The 20,000-nt window shown below is 46.2% G+C and overlaps 1 protein-coding gene across 24 annotated transcripts in view; it reads left to right on the top strand.

The window, feature by feature from the left end:
* Positions 1-20,000, top strand: part of LOC127925676 (low-density lipoprotein receptor-related protein 3-like) — a 76,569-nt gene that overhangs the window by 8,045 nt on the left and 48,524 nt on the right. For all 24 annotated transcript variants that reach the window (XM_052510687.1, XM_052510730.1, XM_052510727.1 and 21 more), the window contains exon 2: positions 6,755-6,960. In XM_052510687.1, the coding sequence (XP_052366647.1) occupies positions 6,755-6,960 (206 nt within the window). The remainder of the gene's footprint in view (positions 1-6,754; positions 6,961-20,000) is intronic.

The following is a 20,000-nucleotide window of genomic DNA, read 5'->3' as shown; positions in this document are numbered from 1 at the left end:
ACAGTCTGATAGAACCACACAGCCAGATCTCATCAGTAATACAGTCTGATAGAACCACACAGTCTGATAGAACCACACAGCCAGATCTCATCAGTAATACAGTCTGATAGAACCACACAGTCTGATAGAACCACACAGCCAGATCTCATCAGTAATACAGTCTGATAGAACCACACAGCCAGATCTCATCAGTAATACAGTCTGATAGAACCACACAGTCTGATAGAACCACACAGCCAGATCTCATCAGTAATACAGTCTGATAGAACCACACAGCCAGATCTCATCAGTAATACAGTCTGATAGAACCACACAGTCTGATAGAACCACACAGCCAGATCTCATCAGTAATACAGTCTGATAGAACCACACAGCCAGATCTCATCAGTAATACAGTCTGATAGAACCACACAGCCAGATCTCATCAGTACAGCCAGATATACAGTCTGATAGAACCACACAGTCTGATAGAACCACACAGCCAGATCTCATCAGTAATACAGTCTGATAGAACCACACAGCCAGATCTCATCAGTAATACAGTCTGATAGAACCACACAGCCAGGTCTCATCAGTAATACAGTCTGATAGAACGACACAGCCAGATCTCATCAGTAATACAGTCTGATAGAACCACACAGCCAGATCTCATCAGTAATACAGTCTGATAGAACCACACAGCCAGATCTCATCAGTAATACAGTCTGATAGAACCACACAGTCTGATAGAACCACACAGCCAGATCTCATCAGTAATACAGTCTGATGAACCACAGCCAGATCTCATCAGTAATACAGAAGAACCAGTCTGATAGAACCACACAGCCAGACTCAGTCTGATAGAACCACACAGCCAGATCTCATCAGTAATACAGTCTGATAGAACCACACAGCCAGATCTCATCAGTAATACAGTCTGATAGAACCACACAGCCAGATCTCATCAGTAATACAGTCTGATAGAACCACACAGCCAGATCTCATCAGTAATACAGTCTGATAGAACCACACAGCCAGATCTCATCAGTAATACAGTCTGATAGAACCACACAGCCAGATCTCATCAGTAATACAGTCTGATAGAACCACACAGCCAGATCTCATCAGTAATACAGTCTGATAGAACCACACAGCCAGATCTCATCAGTAATACAGTCTGATAGAACCACACAGTCTGATAGAACCACACAGCCAGATCTCATCAGTAATACAGTCTGATAGAACCACACAGCCTGATAGAACCACACAGCCAGATCTCATCAGTAATACAGTCTGATAGAACCACACAGTCTGATAGAACCACACAGCCAGATCTCATCAGTAATACAGTCTGATAGAACCACACAGCCAGATCTCATCAGTAATACAGTCTGATAGAACCACACAGCCAGATCTCATCAGTAATACAGTCTGATAGAACCACACAGCCAGATCTCATCAGTAATACAGTCTGATAGAACCACACAGCCAGATCTCATCAGTAATACAGTCTGATAGAACCACACAGCCAGATCTCATCAGTAATACAGTCTGATAGAACCACACAGCCAGATCTCATCAGTAATACAGTCTGATAGAACCACACAGCCAGATCTCATCAGTAATACAGTCTGATAGAACCACACAGTCTGATAGAACCACACAGCCAGATCTCATCAGTAATACAGTCTGATAGAACCACACAGCCAGATCTCATCAGTAATACAGTCTGATAGAACCACACAGCCAGATCTCATCAGTAATACAGTCTGATAGAACCACACAGTCTGATAGAACCACACAGCCAGATCTCATCAGTAATACAGTCTGATAGAACCACACAGCCAGATCTCATCAGTAATACAGTCTGATAGAACCACACAGCCAGATCTCATCAGTAATACAGTCTGATAGAACCACACAGCCAGATCTCATCAGTAATACAGTCTGATAGAACCACACAGCCAGATCTCATCAGTAATACAGTCTGATAGAACCACACAGTCTGGTCTCATCAGTAATACAGTCTGATAGAACCACACAGCCAGATCTCATCAGTAATACAGTCTGATAGAACCACACAGCCAGGTCTCATCAGTAATACAGTCTGATAGAACCACACAGTCTGATAGAACCACACAGCCAGATCTCATCAGTAATACAGTCTGATAGAACCACACAGTCTGATAGAACCACACAGCCAGATCTCATCAGTAATACAGTCTGATAGAACCACACAGCCAGATCTCATCAGTAATACAGTCTGATAGAACCACACAGCCAGATCTCATCAGTAATACAGTCTGATAGAACCACACAGCCAGATCTCATCAGTAATACAGTCTGATAGAACCACACAGCCAGATCTCATCAGTAATACAGTCTGATAGAACCACACAGCCAGATCTCATCAGTAATACAGTCTGATAGAACCACACAGCCAGATCTCATCAGTAATACAGTCTGATAGAACCACACAGCCAGATCTCATCAGTAATACAGTCTGATAGAACCACACAGTCTGATAGAACCACACAGCCAGATCTCATCAGTAATACAGTCTGATAGAACCACACAGCCTGATAGAACCACATAGCCAGATCTCATCAGTAATACAGTCTGATAGAACCACAGCCAGATCTCATCAGTCTGATAGAACCACACAGCCAGATCTCATCAGTAATACAGTCTGATAGAACCACACAGCCAGATCTCATCAGTAATACAGTCTGATAGAACCACACAGTCTGGTCTCATCAGTAATACAGTCTGATAGAACCACACAGCCAGATCTCATCAGTAATACAGTCTGATAGAACCACACAGTCTGGTCTCATCAGTAATACAGTCTGATAGAACCACACAGCCAGGTCTCATCAGTAATACAGTCTGATAGAACCACACAGCCAGGTCTCATCAGTAATACAGTCTGATAGAACCACACAGCCAGATCTCATCAGTAATACAGTCTGATAGAACCACACAGTCTGATAGAACCACACAGTCTGATCTCATCAGTAATACAGTCTGATAGAACCACACAGCCACATAGAACTCACACAGCCAGATCTCATCAGTAATACAGTCTGATAGAACCACACAGCCAGATCTCATCAGTAATACAGTCTGATAGAACCACACAGCCAGATCTCATCAGATCTCTCATCAGTAATACAGTCTGATAGAACCACACAGCCAGATCTCATCAGTAATACAGTCTGATAGAACCACACAGCCAGATCTCATCAGTAATACAGTCTGATAGAACCACACAGCCAGATCTCATCAGTAATACAGTCTGATAGAACCACACAGCCAGATCTCATCAGTAATACAGTCTGATAGAACCACACAGCCAGATCTCATCAGTAATACAGTCTGATAGAACCACACAGTCTGATAGAACCACACAGCCAGATCTCATCAGTAATACAGTCTGATAGAACCACACAGCCTGATAGAACCACACAGCCAGATCTCATCAGTAATACAGTCTGATAGAACCACACAGCCAGATCTCATCAGTAATACAGTCTGATAGAACCACACAGTCTGACCACACAGTCTGATAGAACCACACAGCCAGATCTCATCAGTAATACAGTCTGATAGAACCACACAGTCTGATAGAACCACACAGCCAGATGGTGGTGTTTCAGTAATACACTGTAGAACCACACAGCCAGATCTCATTGGGTAGTAGATGGGTAGTAGTCTCATGGGTAGTAGATGGGATAGTAGATGGGATAGTAGATGGGATAGTAGATGGGTAGTAGATAGTGGTGTTTAAATATAGTCTCATTGGGTAGTAGATGGGTAGTAGATGGGTAGTAGATGAGATAGTAGATGGGTAGTAGATGGGTAGTAGATAGTAGATGGGTAGTAGATGTGTTTAACTGTAGTCTCATTGGGTTGTAGATGGGTAGTAGATGAGTAGTAGATGGGTAGTAGATAGTGGTGTTTAAATATAGTCTCATTGGTGTTTAGATGTTGTCTAGATGGGTAGTAGATGGGTAGTAGATGGGTAGTAGATAGTGGTGTTTAACTGTAGTCTCATTGGGTAGTAGATGGGTAGTAGATATGAGGTAGTAGATGGGTAGTAGATTAACTGGGTATAGATGAGTAGTAGATGGGTAGTAGATGGGTAGTAGATGGGTAGTAACTATGGGTAGTAGATGGGTAGTAGATGGGTAGTAGATAGTGGTGTTTAACTGTAGTCTCATTGGGTAGTAGATGGGTAGTAGATGGGTAGTAGATGGGTAGTAGATGGTGTTTAGTAGATGAGTAGTAGATGGGTAGTAGATGGGTAGTAGATGGGTAGTAGATGGGTAGTAGATAGTGGTGTTTAACTGTAGTCTCATTGGGTAGTAGATGGGTAGTAGATGGGTAGTAGATGGGTAGTAGATGGGTAGTAGATGGGTAGTAGATGGGTAGTAGATGGTGGTGTTTAACTATATATGGGTAGTAGATGGGTAGTAGATGGGTAGTAGATGTGGTAGTAGATTAACTGTAGTCTCATTGGGTAGTAGATGGGTAGTAGATGGGTAGTAGATGGGTAGTAGATGAGTAGTAGATGAGTAGTAGGTGGGTAGTAGATGGGTAGTAGATGGGTAGTAGATGGGTAGTAGATGGTGGTGTTTAACTGTAGTCTCATTGAGTAGTAGATGGGCAGTAGATGGGTAGTAGATGGGTAGTAGATGGGTAGTAGATGAGTAGTAGATGGGTAGTAGATGGGTAGTAGATGGGTAGTAGATGGGTAGTAGATGGGTAGTAGATGGGTAGTAGATGGTAGTAGATGGGTAGTAGATGGGTAGTAGATGGGTAGTAGATGGGTAGTAGATAGTGGTGTTTAACTGTAGTCTCATTGGGTAGTAGATGGGTAGTAGATGGGTAGTATATGGGTAGTAGATGGGTAGTAGATGAGTAGTAGATGGGTAGTAGATGGGTAGTATATGGGTAGTAGATGGGTAGTAGATGGGTAGTAGATGGGTAGTAGATGAGTAGTATATGGGTAGTAGATGAGTAGTAGATGGGTAGTAGATAGTGGTGTTTAACTGTAGTCTCATTGGGTAGTAGATGGGTAGTATATGGGTAGTAGATGGGTAGTATATGGGTAGTAGATGGGTAGTAGATGAGTAGTAGATGGGTAGTAGATAGTGGTGTTTAACTGTAGTCTCATTGGGTAGTAAATGGGTAGTAGATGAGTAGTAGATGGGTAGTAGATGGGTAGTAGATGGGTAGTGGATGGGTAGTAGATGGGTAGTAGATGGGTAGTAGATGGGTAGTAGATGAGTAGTAGATGGGTAGTAGATGGGTAGTAGATGAGTAGTAGATGGGTAGTAGATGAGTAGTAGATGGGTAGTAGATGGGTAGTAGATGGGTAGTGGATGGGTAGTAGATGGGTAGTAGATGGGTAGTAGATGGGGAGTAGATGGTGGTGTTTAACTGTAGTCTCATTGGGTAGTAGATGGGTAGTAGATGGGTAGTAGATGGATAGTAGATGGGTAGTAGATAGTGGTGTTTAACTGTTGTCTCATTGGGTAGTAGATGGGTAGTAGATGGGTAGTAGATGGGTAGTAGATAGTGGTGTTTAACTGTTGTCTCATTGGGTAGTAGATGGGTAGTAGATGGGTAGTAGATGGGTAGTAGATAGTGGTGTTTAACTGTAGTCTCATTGGGTAGTAGATGGGTTGTAGATGGGTAGTAGATGGGTAGTAGATGAGTAGTAGATGAGTAGTAGATGGGTAGTAGATGGGTAGTAGATGGTGGTGTTTAACTGTTGTCTCATTGGGTAGTAGATGGGTAGTAGATGGGTAGTAGATAGTGGTGTTTAACTGTAGTCTCATTGGGTAGTAGATGGGTAGTATATGGGTAGTATATGGGTAGTAGATGGGTAGTAGATGAGTAGTAGATGGGTAGTAGATGGGTAGTATATGGGTAGTAGATGGGTAGTAGATGGGTAGTAGATGGGTAGTAGATGAGTAGTAGATGGGTAGTAGATGGGTAGTAGATGGGTAGTAGATGGGTAGTATATGGGTAGTAGATCGGTAGTAGATGGATAGTAGATGAGTAGTAGATGAGTCTCATTGGGACAGCAGCGTCTATAATCTCAGTATAAGGCTGTGAAGGCATCCTATTCCCCAGGGGCCCTGGTCAGATGAAGTGCTTCTAATGGGGAGACATTTGGGTGGTGGCCCGGTCATCTCGTCCAATAGGAGAGGAGATATTGATCTGTTGGAATCCTGCCACCCAACTCTTCTGCTTCTCTCTCCCACTTAGTAATGATCTCAGCATATTTCTGGGTCATCACACACACACACACACACACACACACACACACACACACACACACACACACACACACACACACACACACACACACACACACGCACGCACGCACACACACACACACACACACACACACACACACACACACACACACACACACACACACACACACACACACACACACACACACACACACACACACACACACACACACACACGCGTTCATTAATTCAATTAATGCACTCGCCGGAGTAGCTGAGCCATCAGGGATGATGTAATGCTTTTGTCAGTGCTTCCTGTTCCTCCTCCTGCAACTACACTTCCTGTTGACTCCTTAAACACGTCCCTCATTCCCCGCTGCTCCGATCAGCTCATCTAGTGTTTGTCTGGAGTGAAGGATCAACGTAGACACTACCTTGACCATGTTTCCCTAAACCCTTTGTCTAACCCATGTCTCTCGTCTGTCTCCCTGTGTCCTCCCCCCCAGCTTCCCTAACTTTGACCTGGAGGAGTCAGGTCAGTGTCAGGGGGACTGGCTGCTCCTAGGACCCACCTGGAGAGAGGAGTACCGGGTGTGTGGCTCCCTCCTCCCACCTCCCTTCATCTCCTCCAGGGGAAGAGTCTGGCTCTACTTCCACTCACAGGCCAACAGCTCAGGACTGGCTCAGGGGTTCAGACTGTCTTATATCAGAGGTGAGAGACACTTCCTGAATAAATACATGCTCGGGGGGAGAGGAGGAGGAGAGGGAGGGAGGGAAGGGAGAGGAGGAGAGGGATAGGAGGAGGTGGAGAGGGAGACGAGGAGAGGGAGGGAGGGAAGGGAGAAGAGAGGGAGAGGAGGAGAGGGAGGGAGATGGGAGTAGAGGGAGAGGAGGAGGACGTAGAGAGGAAGGGAAGGAAAGGGAGGGAGGGACAGGAGAGGAGAGGAGGGAGTAGAGGGAGGAGAGGAGGGAGAGGAGAGGAGAGGAGAGGAGAGGAGAGGAGAGGAGAGGAGAAGGAGAGGGAAGGAAAGGAGGAGAGTAGGAGAGAGAGAGGAGGAGAAGGAGGGAGAGGATAAGAGGGAGAGGTGGGAGAGAAGGAGGGATGAGGGAGAGGAGGAGGGGGAGATTAGGAGGAGGGAGAGGAGGAGAGGGAAGGAGGGATGAGGGAGGGAGGGAGAGGATAAGAGGGAGAGGTGGGAGAGAAGGAGGGATGAGGGAGAGGAGGAGAGGGAAAGGGAGGGAGATGAGGGAGGTGAAGGAGGAACAGGAACAGGCTGATACTGGTAGGCCAGACAATGGAATGCACTGTGTTGGTTGCACAGAGAGCAGACTGGGTGTTCACCTTCTCTATCTAACTACCATCTGGCATCGATGGAGTCACTGATAACAGCTGTGGTGTTCACCTTCTCTATCTAACTACCATCTGGCATCGATGGAGTCACCGATAACAGCTGTGGTGTTCACCTTCTCTATCTAACTACCATCTGGCATCGATGGAGTCACTGATAACAGCTGTGGTGTTCTCCTTCTCTATCTAACTACCATCTGGCATCGATGGAGTCACCGATAACAGCTGTGGTGTTCACCTTCTCTATCTAACTACCATCTGGCATCGATGGAGTCACTGATAACAGCTGTGGTGTTCACCTTCTCTATCTAACTACCGTCTGGCATTGATGGAGTCACTGATAACAGCTGTGGTGTTCACCTTCTCTATCTAACTACCATCTGGCATCGATGGAGTCACTGATAACAGCTGTGGTGTTCACCTTCTCTATCTAACTACCATCTGGCATCGATGGAGTCACTGCTAACAGCTGTGGTGTTCACCTTCTCTATCTAACTACCATCTGGCATCGATGGAGTCACTGATAACAGCTGTGGTGTTCACCTTCTCTATCTAACTACCATCTGGCATCGATGGAGTCACTGATAACAGCTGTGGTGTTCACCTTCTCTATCTAACTACCATCTGGCATCGATGGAGTCACTGATAACAGCTGTGGTGTTCACCTTCTCTATCTAACTACCATCTGGCATCGATGGGGTCACTGATAACAGCTGTGGTGTTCACCTTCTCTATCTAACTACCATCTGGCATCGATGGAGTCACTGATAACAGCTGTGGTGTTCACCTTCTCTATCTAACTACCGTCTGGCATCGATGGAGTCACTGATAACAGCTGTGGTGTTCACCTTCTCTATCTAACTACCGTCTGGCATGATGGAGTCACTGATAACAGCTGTGGTGTTCACCTTCTCTATCTAACTACCATCTGGCATCGATGGAGTCACTGATAACAGCTGTGGTGTTCACCTTCTCTATCTAACTACCATCTGGCATCGATGGAGTCACTGATAACAGCTGTGGTGTTCACCTTCTCTATCTAACTACCATCTGGCATCGATGGAGTCACTGATAACAGCTGTTGTTCACCTTCTCTATCTAACTACCGTCTGGCATCGATGGAGTCACTGATAACAGCTGTGGTGTTCACCTTCTCCCTAACTACCGTCTGGCATCGATGGAGTCACTGATAACAGCTGTGGTGTTCACCTTCTCTATCTAACTACCATCTGGCATCGATGGAGTCACTGATAACAGCTGTGGTGTTCACCTTCTCTATCTAACTACCATCTGGCATCGATGGAGTCACTGATAACAGCTGTGGTGTTCACCTTCTCTATCTAACTACCATCTGGCATCGATGGAGTCGCTGATAACAGCTGTGGTGTTCACCTGCTCTATCTAACTACCATCTGGCATCGATGGAGTCGCTGATAACAGCTGTGGTGTTCACCTTCTCTATCTAACTACCATCTGGCATCGATGGAGTCGCTGATAACAGCTGTGGTGTTCACCTTCTCTATCTAACTACCATCTGGCATCGATGGAGTCACTGATAACAGCTGTGGTGTTCACCTTCTCTATCTAACTACCATCTGGCATCGATGGAGTCACTGATAACAGCTGTGGTGTTCACCTTCTCTATCTAACTACCATCTGGCATCGATGGAGTCACTGATAACAGCTGTGGTGTTCACCTTCTCTATCTAACTACCGTCTGGCATCGATGGAGTCACTGATAACAGCTGTGGTGTTCACCTTCTCTATCTAACTACCGTCTGGCATCGATGGAGTCACTGATAACAGCTGTGGTGTTCACCTTCTCTATCTAACTACCGTCTGGCATCGATGGAGTCACTGATAACAGCTGGGTGTTCACCTTCTCTATCTAACTACCGTCTGGCATCGATGGAGTCACTGATAACAGCTGTGGTGTTCACCTTCTCTATCTAACTACCGTCTGGCATCGATGGAGTCACTGATAACAGCTGTGGTGTTCACCTTCTCTATCTAACTACCGTCTGGCATCGATGGAGTCACTGATAACAGCTGTGGTGTTCACCTTCTCTATCTAACTACCATCTGGCATCGATGGAGTCACTGATAACAGCTGTGGTGTTCACCTTCTCTATCTAACTACCATCTGGCATCGATAGAGTCACTGATAACAGCTGTGGTGTTCACCTTCTCTATCTAACTACCATCTGGCATCGATGGAGTCACTGATAACAGCTGTGGTGTTCTCCTCCTCTATCTAACTACCATCTGGCATCGATGGAGTCACTGATAACAGCTGTGGTGTTCACCTGCTCTATCTAACTACCATCTGGCATCGATGGAGTCACTGATAACAGCTGTGGTGTTCACCTGCTCTATCTAACTACCATCTGGCATCGATGGAGTCACTGATAACAGCTGTGGTGTTCACCTGCTCTATCTAACTACCATCTGGCATCGATGGAGTCACTGCTAACAGCTGTGGTGTTCACCTTCTCTATCTAACTACCATCTGGCATCGATGGAGTCACTGATAACAGCTGTGGTGTTCACCTTCTCTATCTAACTACCATCTGGCATCGATGGAGTCACTGATAACAGCTGTGGTGTTCACCTTCTCTATCTAACTACCATCTGGCATCGATGGAGTCACTGATAACAGCTGTGGTGTTCACCTTCTCTATCTAACTACCATCTGGCATCGATGGAGTCACTGATAACAGCTGTGGTGTTCACCTTCTCTATCTAACTACCATCTGGCATCGATGGAGTCACTGATAACAGCTGTGGTGTTCTCCTTCTCTATCTAACTACCATCTGGCATCGATGGAGTCACTGATAACAGCTGTGGTGTTCACCTTCTCTATCTAACTACCATCTGGCATCGATGGAGTCACTGATAACAGCTGTGGTGTTCACCTTCTCTATCTAACTACCATCTGGCATCGATGGAGTCACTGATAACAGCTGTGGTGTTCACCTTCTCTATCTAACTACCATCTGGCATCGATGGAGTCACTGATAACAGCTGTGGTGTTCACCTTCTCTATCTAACTACCATCTGGCATCGATGGAGTCACTGATAACAGCTGTGGTGTTCACCTTCTCTATCTAACTACCATCTGGCATCGATGGAGTCACTGATAACAGCTGTGGTGTTCACCTTCTCTATCTAACTACCATCTGGCATCGATGGAGTCACTGATAACAGCTGTGGTGTTCACCTTCTCTATCTAACTACCATCTGGCATCGATAGAGTCACTGATAACAGCTGTGGTGTTCACCTTCTCTATCTAACTACCATCTGGCATCGATGGAGTCACTGATAACAGCTGTGGTGTTCACCTTCTCTATCTAACTACCATCTGGCATCGATGGAGTCACTGATAACAGCTGTGGTGTTCACCTTCTCTATCTAACTACCATCTGGCATCGATGGAGTCACTGATAACAGCTGTGGTGTTCACCTTCTCTATCTAACTACCATCTGGCATCGATGGAGTCACTGATAACAGCTGTGGTGTTCACCTTCTCTATCTAACTACCATCTGGCATCGATGGAGTCACTGATAACAGCTGTGGTGTTCACCTTCTCTATCTAACTACCATCTGGCATCGATGGAGTCACTGATAACAGCTGTGGTGTTCACCTTCTCTATCTAACTACCATCTGGCATCGATGGAGTCACTGATAACAGCTGTGGTGTTCACCTTCTCTATCTAACTACCGTCTGGCATCGATGGAGTCACTGATAACAGCTGTGGTGTTCACCTTCTCTATCTAACTACCATCTGGCATCGATGGAGTCACTGATAACAGCTGTGGTGTTCACCTTCTCTATCTAACTACCATCTGGCATCGATGGAGTCACTGATAACAGCTGTGGTGTTCACCTTCTCTATCTAACTACCATCTGGCATCGATGGAGTCACTGATAACAGCTGTGGTGTTCACCTTCTCTATCTAACTACCGTCTGGCATCGATGGAGTCACTGATAACAGCTGTGGTGTTCACCTTCTCTATCTAACTACCATCTGGCATCGATGGAGTCACTGATAACAGCTGTGGTGTTCACCTTCTCTATCTAACTACCATCTGGCATCGATGGAGTCACTGATAACAGCTGTGGTGTTCACCTTCTCTATCTAACTACCATCTGGCATCGATGGAGTCACTGATAACAGCTGTGGTGTTCACCTTCTCTATCTAACTACCGTCTGGCATCGATAGAGTCACTGATAACAGCTGTGGTGTTCACCTTCTCTATCTAACTACCGTCTGGCATCGATGGAGTCACTGATAACAGCTGTGGTGTTCACCTTCTCTATCTAACTACCGTCTGGCATCGATGGAGTCACTGATAACAGCTGTGGTGTTCACCTTCTCTATCTAACTACCATCTGGCATCGATGGAGTCACTGATAACAGCTGTGGTGTTCACCTTCTCTATCTAACTACCATCTGGCATCGATGGAGTCACTGATAACAGCTGTGGTGTTCACCTTCTCTATCTAACTACCATCTGGCATCGATGGAGTCACTGATAACAGCTGTGGTGTTCACCTTCTCTATCTAACTACCGTCTGGCATCGATGGAGTCACTGATAACAGCTGTGGTGTTCACCTTCTCTATCTAACTACCGTCTGGCATCGATGGAGTCACTGATAACAGCTGTGGTGTTCACCTTCTCTATCTAACTACCATCTGGCATCGATGGAGTCACTGATAACAGCTGTGGTGTTCACCTTCTCTATCTAACTACCATCTGGCATCGATGGAGTCACTGATAACAGCTGTGGTGTTCACCTTCTCTATCTAACTACCATCTGGCATCGATGGAGTCACTGATAACAGCTGTGGTGTTCACCTTCTCTATCTAACTACCATCTGGCATCGATGGAGTCACTGATAACAGCTGTGGTGTTCACCTTCTCTATCTAACTACCATCTGGCATCGATGGAGTCACTGATAACAGCTGTGGTGTTCACCTTCTCTATCTAACTACCATCTGGCATCGATGGAGTCACTGATAACAGCTGTGGTGTTCACCTTCTCTATCTAACTACCATCTGGCATCGATGGAGTCACTGATAACAGCTGTGGTGTTCACCTTCTCTATCTAACTACCATCTGGCATCGATGGAGTCACTGATAACAGCTGTGGTGTTCACCTTCTCTATCTAACTACCATCTGGCATCGATGGAGTCACTGATAACAGCTGTGGTGTTCACCTTCTCTATCTAACTACCATCTGGCATCGATGGAGTCACTGATAACAGCTGTGGTGTTCACCTTCTCTATCTAACTACCATCTGGCATCGATGGAGTCACTGATAACAGCTGTGGTGTTCACCTTCTCTATCTAACTACCGTCTGGCATCGATGGAGTCACTGATAACACAATCAATACTCTGTGGGAGGAAAGGAGAGGTGCACTAAGCACAGCTTGTCCTATTTCACCCCAGGACGACGTGTCACGGATCAATAAGCAGGTATTGAGTACGTTAGTAAAGCTCTGCCATTGATCTGTATTGGCAGAAGACATTGATGAGCGTCGCCCTGTCCCCAACACCACAGATTCATCTGGGTAGTTTGTTGTTGGTAGTTTGTTGTTGGGTGGTTTGTTGGGTAGTGTGTTGTTGGGTAGTTTGTTGTTGGGTAGTTTGTTGTTGGGTAGTTTGTTGTTGGGTAGTGTGTTGGGGTAGTTTGTTGTTGGGTAATTTGTTGTTGGGTAGTTTGTTGTTGGGTTGTTTGTTGGGTAGTGTGTTGTTGGGTAGTTTGTTGTTGGGTAGTTTGTTGTTGGGTAGTTTGTTGTTGGGTAGTGTGTTGGGTAGTTTGTTGTTGGGTAGTTTGTTGTTGGTAGTTTGTTGTTGGGTAGTTTGTTGTTGGGTGGTTTGATGTTGGGTAGTTTGTTGTTGGGTAGTTTGTTGTTGGGTGGTTTGTTGGGTAGTTTGTTGTTGGGTAGTTTGTTGTTGGGTAGTTTGTTGTTGGGTAGTTTGTTGGGTAGTTTGTTGTTGGGTGGTTTGTTGTTGGGTAGTTTGTTGTTGGGTAGTTTGTTGGGTAGTTTGTTGTTGGGTAGTTTGTTGTTGGGTAGTTTGTTGTTGGGTAGTTTGTTGTTGGTAGTTTGTTGGGTAGTTTGTTGTTGGGTAGTTTGTTGTTGGGTAGTTTGTTGTTGGGTAGTTTGCTGTTGGTAGTTTGTTGTTGGGTAGTTTGTTGTTGGGTAGTTTGTTGTTGGTAGTTTGTTGTTGGGTAGTTTGTTGTTGGGTAGTTTGTTGTTGGGTAGTTTGTTGTTGGGTAGTTTGTTGTTGGTAGTTTGTTGTTGGGTAGTTTGTTGTTGGGGTAGTTTGTTGTTGGGTAGTTTGTTGTTGGGTAGTTTGTTGTTGGGTGGTTTGTTGTTGGGTAGTTTGTTGTTGGGTAGTTTGTTGTTGGGTAGTTTGTTGGGTAGTTTGTTGTTGGGTAGTTTGTTGTTGGGTAGTTTGTTGTTGGGTAGTTTGTTGTTGGGTAGTTTGTTGTTGGGTAGTTTGTTGTTGGGTGGTTTGTTGTTGGGGTGGTTTGTTGTTGGGTAGTTTGTTGTTGGGTAGTTTGTTGTTGGGTGGTTTGTTGTTGGGTAGTTTGTTGTTGGGGTAGTTTGTTGTTGGGTAGTTTGTTGTTGGGTAGTTTGTTGTTGGGTAGTTTGTTGTTGGGTGGTTTGTTGTTGGGTGGTTTGTTGTTGGGTAGTTTGTTGTTGGGTAGTTTGTTGTTGGGTAGTTTGTTGTTGGGTAGTTTGTTGTTGGGGTAGTTTGTTGTTGGGTAGTTTGTTGTTGGGGTAGTTTGTTGTTGGGTAGTTTGTTGTTGGGTAGTTTGTTGTTGGGTAGTTTGTTGGGTAGTTTGTTGTTGGGTAGTTTGTTGTTGGGTAGTTTGTTGTTGGGGTAGTTTGTTGTTGGGTAGTTTGTTGTTGGGTGGTTTGTTGTTGGGTAGTTTGTTGTTGGGTAGTTTGTTGTTGGGGTAGTTTGTTGTTGGGTAGTTTGTTGTTGGGGTAGTTTGTTGTTGGGGTAGTTTGTTGTTGGGTGGTTTGTTGTTGGGTAGTTTGTTGTTGGGTAGTTTGTTGTTGGGTAGTTTGTTCCTTGCTGTCCCCAGTCCACCTGACTGTGCTGCTGCTCCAGTTTCAACTGTTCTGCCTTATTATTATTGACCATGCTGGTCATTTATGAACATTTGAACATCTTGGCCATGTTCTGTTATAATCTCCACCTGGCACAGCCAGAAGGAACTGGCCACCCCACATTGGCCTGCATTCCTCTCTAGGTTTCTTCCTAGGTTTTGGCCTTTCTAGGGAGTTTTCCTAGCCACCGTGCTTTTACACCTGCATTGTTTGCTGTTTGGGGTTTTAGGCTGGGTTTCTGTACAGCACTTTGAGATATCAGCTGATGTAGGAAGGGCTATATAAATAAATTTGATTAGATTTGATTTGATTTGTTGTTGGGTAGTTTGTTGTTGGGTAGTTTGTTGTTGGGTAGTTTGTTGTTGGTAGTTTGTTGTTGGGTAGTTTTGTTGTTGGTAGTTTGTTGTTGGGTAGTTTGTTGGGTAGTTTGTTGTTGGGTAGTTTGTTGGGTAGTTTGTTGTTGGGTAGTTTGTTGTTGGGTAGTTTGGGGTTGTTGTTGTTGTTGGGGTAGTTTGTTGTTGGGTAGTTTGTTGTTGGGTAGTTTGTTGTTGGGCAGTTTGTTGTTGGGTAGTTTGTTGTTGGGTAGTTTGTTGTTGGGTAGTTTGTTGTTGGGTGTTTGTTGTTGGGTAGTTTGTTGTTGGGTAGTTTGTTGTTGGGTAGTTTGTTGGGTAGTTTGTTGTTGGGTAGTTTGTTGTTGCATAGTTTGTTGTTGGTTAGTTTGTTGTTGGGTAGTTTGTTGTTGGGTAGTTTGTTGTTGGGTGGTTTGTTGTTGGGTAGTTTGTTGTTGGGTAGTTTGTTGTTGGGTAGTTTGTTGTTGGGTGGTTTGTTGTTGGGTAGTTTGTTGTTGGGTAGTTTGTTGTTGGGTGGTTTGTTGTTGGGTAGTTTGTTGTTGGGTAGTTTGTTGTTGGGTAGTTTGTTGTTGGGTAGTTTGTTGTTGGGTAGTTTGTTGTTGGGTGGTTTGTTGTTGCATAGTTTGTTGTTGGTTAGTTTGTTGTTGGGTAGTTTGTTGTTGGGTAGTTTGTTGGGTAGTTTGTTGGGTAGTTTGTTGGGTAGTTTGTTGTTGGTAGTTTGTTGTTGGGTAGTTTGTTGGGTAGTTTTGTTGTTGGGTAGTTTGTTGGGTAGTTTGTTGTTGGGTAGTTTACATTTACATTTAAGTCATTTAGCAGACGCTCTTATCCAGAGCGACTTACAAATTGGTGCATACACCTTATGACAACCAGTGGAACAGCCACTTGCATCTAAATCTTGTTGGGGGGGGTGAGAAGGATTACTTACCCTTACTTACCCTATCCTAGGTATTCCTTGAAGAGGTGGGGTTTCAGGTGTCTCCGGAAGGTGGTGATTGACTCCGCTGTCCTGGCGTCGTGAGGGAGTTTGTTCCACCATTGGGGGCCAGAGCAGCGAACAGTTTTGACTGGGCTGAGCGGGAACTGTACTTCCTCAGTGGTAGGGAGGCGAGCAGGCCAGAGGTGGATGAACGCAGTGCCCTTGTTTGGGTGTAGGGCCTGATCAGAGCCTGGAGGTACTGAGGTGCCGTTCCCCTCACAGCTCCGTGGCGAGCACCATGGTCTTGTAGCGGATGCGAGCTTCAACTGGAAGCCAGTGGAGAGAGCGGAGGAGCGGGGTGACGTGAGAGAACTTGGGAAGGTTGAACACCAGACGGGCTGCGGCGTTCTGGATGAGTTGTAGGGGTTTAATGGCACAGGCAGGGAGCCCAGCCAACAGCGAGTTGCAGTAATCAAGACGGGAGATGACAAGTGCCTGGATTAGGACCTGCGCCGCTTCCTGTGTGAGGCAGGGTCGTACTCTGCGGATGTTTTAGAGCATGAACCTACAGGAACGGGACACCGCCTTGATGTTAGTTGAGAACGTCAGGGTGTTGTCCAGGATCACGCCAAGGTTCTTAGCGCTCTGGGAGGAGGACACAATGGAGTTGTCAACCGTGATGGCGAGATCATGGAACGGGCAGTCCTTCCCGGGAGGAAGAGGAGCTCCGTCTTGCTGAGGTTCAGCTTGAGGTGGTGATCCGTCATCCACACTGATATGTCTGCCAGACATGCAGAGATGCGATTCGCCACCTGGTCATCAGAAGGGGAAAGGAGAAGATTAATTGTGTGTCGTCTGCATAGCAATGATAGGAGAGACCATGTGAGGTTATGACAGAGCCAAGTGACTTGGTGTATAGCGAGAATAAGAGAGGGCCTAGAACAGAGCCCTGGGGGACACCAGTGGTGAGAGCGCGTGGTGAGGAGACAGATTCTCGCCACGCCACCTGGTAGGAGCGACCTGTCAGGTAGGACGCAATCCAAGCGTGGGCCGCGCCGGAGATGCCCAACTCGGAGAGGGTGGAGAGGAGGATCTGATGGTTCACAGTATCGAAGGCAGCCGATAGGTCTAGAAGGATGAGAGCAGAGGAGAGAGAGTTAGCTTTAGCAGTGCGGAGCGCCTCCGTGATACAGAGAAGAGCAGTCTCAGTTGAATGACTAGTCTTGAAACCTGACTGATTTGGATCAAGAAGGTCATTCTGAGAGAGATAGCGGTAGAGCTGGCCAAGGACGGCACGCTCAAGAGTTTTGGAGAGAAAAGAGAGAAGGGATACTGGTCTGTAGTTGTTGACATCGGAGGGATCGAGTGTAGGTTTTTTCAGAAGGGGTGCAACTCTCGCTCTCTTGAAGACGGGAGGGACGTAGCCAGCGGTCAGGGATGAGTTGATGAGCGAGGTGAGGTAAGGGAGAAGGTCTCCGGAAATGGTCTGGAGAAGAGAGGAGGGGATAGGGTCAAGCGGGCAGGTTGTTGGGCGGCCGGCCGTCACAAGACGCGAGATTTCATCTGGAGAGAGAGGGAGAAAGAGGTCAGAGCATAGGGTAGGGCAGTGTGAGCAGAACCAGCGGTGTCGTTTGACTTAGCAAACGAGGATCGGATGTCATCGACCTTCTTTTCAAAATGGTTGACGAAGTCATCTGCAGAGAGGGAGGAGGGAGGGGGGAGGATTCAGGAGGGAGGAGAAGGTGGCAAAGAGCTTCCTAGGGTTAGAGGCAGATGCTTGGAATTTAGAATGGTAGAAAGTGGCTTTAGCAGCAGAGACAGAGGAGGAAAATGTAGAGAGGAGGGAGTGAAAGGATGCCAGGTCCGCAGGGAGGCGAGTTTTCCTCCATTTCCGCTCGGCTGCCCGGAGCCCTGTTCTGTGAGCTCGCAATGAGTCGTCGAGCCACGGAGCGGGAGGGGAGGACCGAGCCGGCCTGGAGGATAGGGGACATAGGGAGTCAAAGGATGCAGTAAGGGAGGAGAGGAGGGTTGAGGAGGCAGAATCAGGAGATAGGTTGGAGAAAGTTTGAGCAGAGGGAAGAGAAGATAGGATGGAAGAGGAGAGAGTAGCGGGGGAGAGAGAGCGAAGGTTGGGACGGCGCGATACCATCCGAGTAGGGGCAGTGTGGGAAGTGTTGGATGAGAGCGAGAGGGAAAAGGATACAAGGTAGTGGTCGGAGACTTGGAGGGGAGTTGCAATGAGGTTAGTGGAAGAACAGCATCTAGTAAAGATGAGGTCAAGCGTATTGCCTGCCTTGTGAGTAGGGGGAAGGTGAGAGGGTGAGGTCAAAAGAGGAGAGGAGTGGAAAGAAGGAGGCAGAGAGGAATGAGTCAAAGGTAGACGTGGGGAGGTTAAAGTCGCCCAGAACTGTGAGAGGTGAGCCGTCCTCAGGAAAGGAGCTTATCAAGGCATCAAGCTCATTGATGAACTCTCCGAGGAACCTGGAGGGCGATAAATGATAAGGATGTTAAGCTTGAAAGGGCTGGTAACTGTGACAGCATGGAATTCAAAGGAGGCAATAGACAGATGGGTAAGGGGAGAAAGAGAGAAAGACCACTTGGGAGAGATGAGGATCCCGGTGCCACCACCCCGCTGACCAGAAGCTCTCGGGGTGTGCGAGAACACGTGGGCGGACGAGGAGAGAGCAGTAGGAGTAGCAGTGTTATCTGTGGTGATCCATGTTTCCGTCAGTGCCAAGAAGTCAAGGGACTGGAGGGAGGCATAGGCTGAGATGAACTCTGCCTTGTTGGCCGCAGATTGGCAGTTCCAGAGGCTACCAGAGACCTGGAACTCCACGTGGGTCGTACGCGCTGGGACCACCAGGTTAGGGTGGTCGCGGCCACGCGGTGTGGAGCGTTTGTATGGTCTGTGCAGAGAGGAGAGAACAGGGATAGACAGACACATAGTTGACAGGCTACAGAAAAGGCTACGCTAATGCAAGGAAATTGGAATGACAAGCGGACTACACGTCTCGAATGTTCAGAAAGTTAAGCTTACGTAGCAAGAATCTTATTGACTAAAATGATTAAAATGATACAGTACTGCTAAAGTGGGTGGTTTGTTGTTGGGAAAGGGGGGATACCTTGTCAGTTGTACAACTGAATGCCTTCAACTGAAATGTGTCTTCCACATTTAACCCAACCTCTGAATCAGAGAGGTGCGGGGGGATTAACTGCCTTGTTCAGGGGCAAACTGTTGACTTCCAAAGAGCTTTCTACACTCTAGTGTTTAGGGCTGATGACAAACTGTTGACTCCAAAGAGCTTTCTACACTCTAGTGTTTAGGGCTGATGACAAACTGTTGACTTCCAAAGAGCTTTCTACACTCTAGTGTTTAGGGCTGATGACAAACTGTTGACTTCCAAAGAGCTTTCTACACTCTAGTGTTTAGGGCTGATGACAAACTGTTTACTTCCAAAGAGCTTTCTACACTCTAGTGTTTAGGGCTGATGACAAACTGTTGACTTCCAAAGAGCTTTCTACACTCTAGTGTTTAGGGCTGATGACAAACTTGACTCCAAAGAGCTTTCTACACTCTAGTGTTTAGGGCTGATGACAAACTGTTAACTTCCAAAGAGCTTTCTACACTCTAGTGTTTAGGGCTGATGACAAACTGTTTACTCCAAAGAGCTTTCTACACTCTAGTGTTTAGGGCTGATGACAAACTGTTGACTCCAAAGAGCTTTCTACACTCTAGTGTTTAGGGCTGATGACAAACTGTTGACTCCAAAGAGCTTTCTACACTCTAGTGTTTAGGGCTGATGACAAACTGTTGACTCCAAAGAGCTTTCTACACTCTAGTGTTTAGGGCTGATGACAAACTGTTGACTTCCAAAGAGCTTTCTACACTCTAGTGTTTAGGGCTGATGACAAACTGTTTACTCCAAAGAGCTTTCTACACTCTAGTGTTTAGGGCTGATGACAAACTGTTGACTCCAAAGAGCTTTCTACACTC

The sequence above is a fragment of the Oncorhynchus keta genome, unplaced genomic scaffold, assembly GCF_023373465.1.
Source record: "Oncorhynchus keta strain PuntledgeMale-10-30-2019 unplaced genomic scaffold, Oket_V2 Un_contig_6067_pilon_pilon, whole genome shotgun sequence".
Taxonomy (NCBI): Eukaryota; Metazoa; Chordata; class Actinopteri; order Salmoniformes; family Salmonidae; genus Oncorhynchus; species Oncorhynchus keta.
The sequence above is the reverse complement of the archived record's forward strand: the minus strand, read 5'-3'. Positions and strand labels throughout refer to the sequence as shown.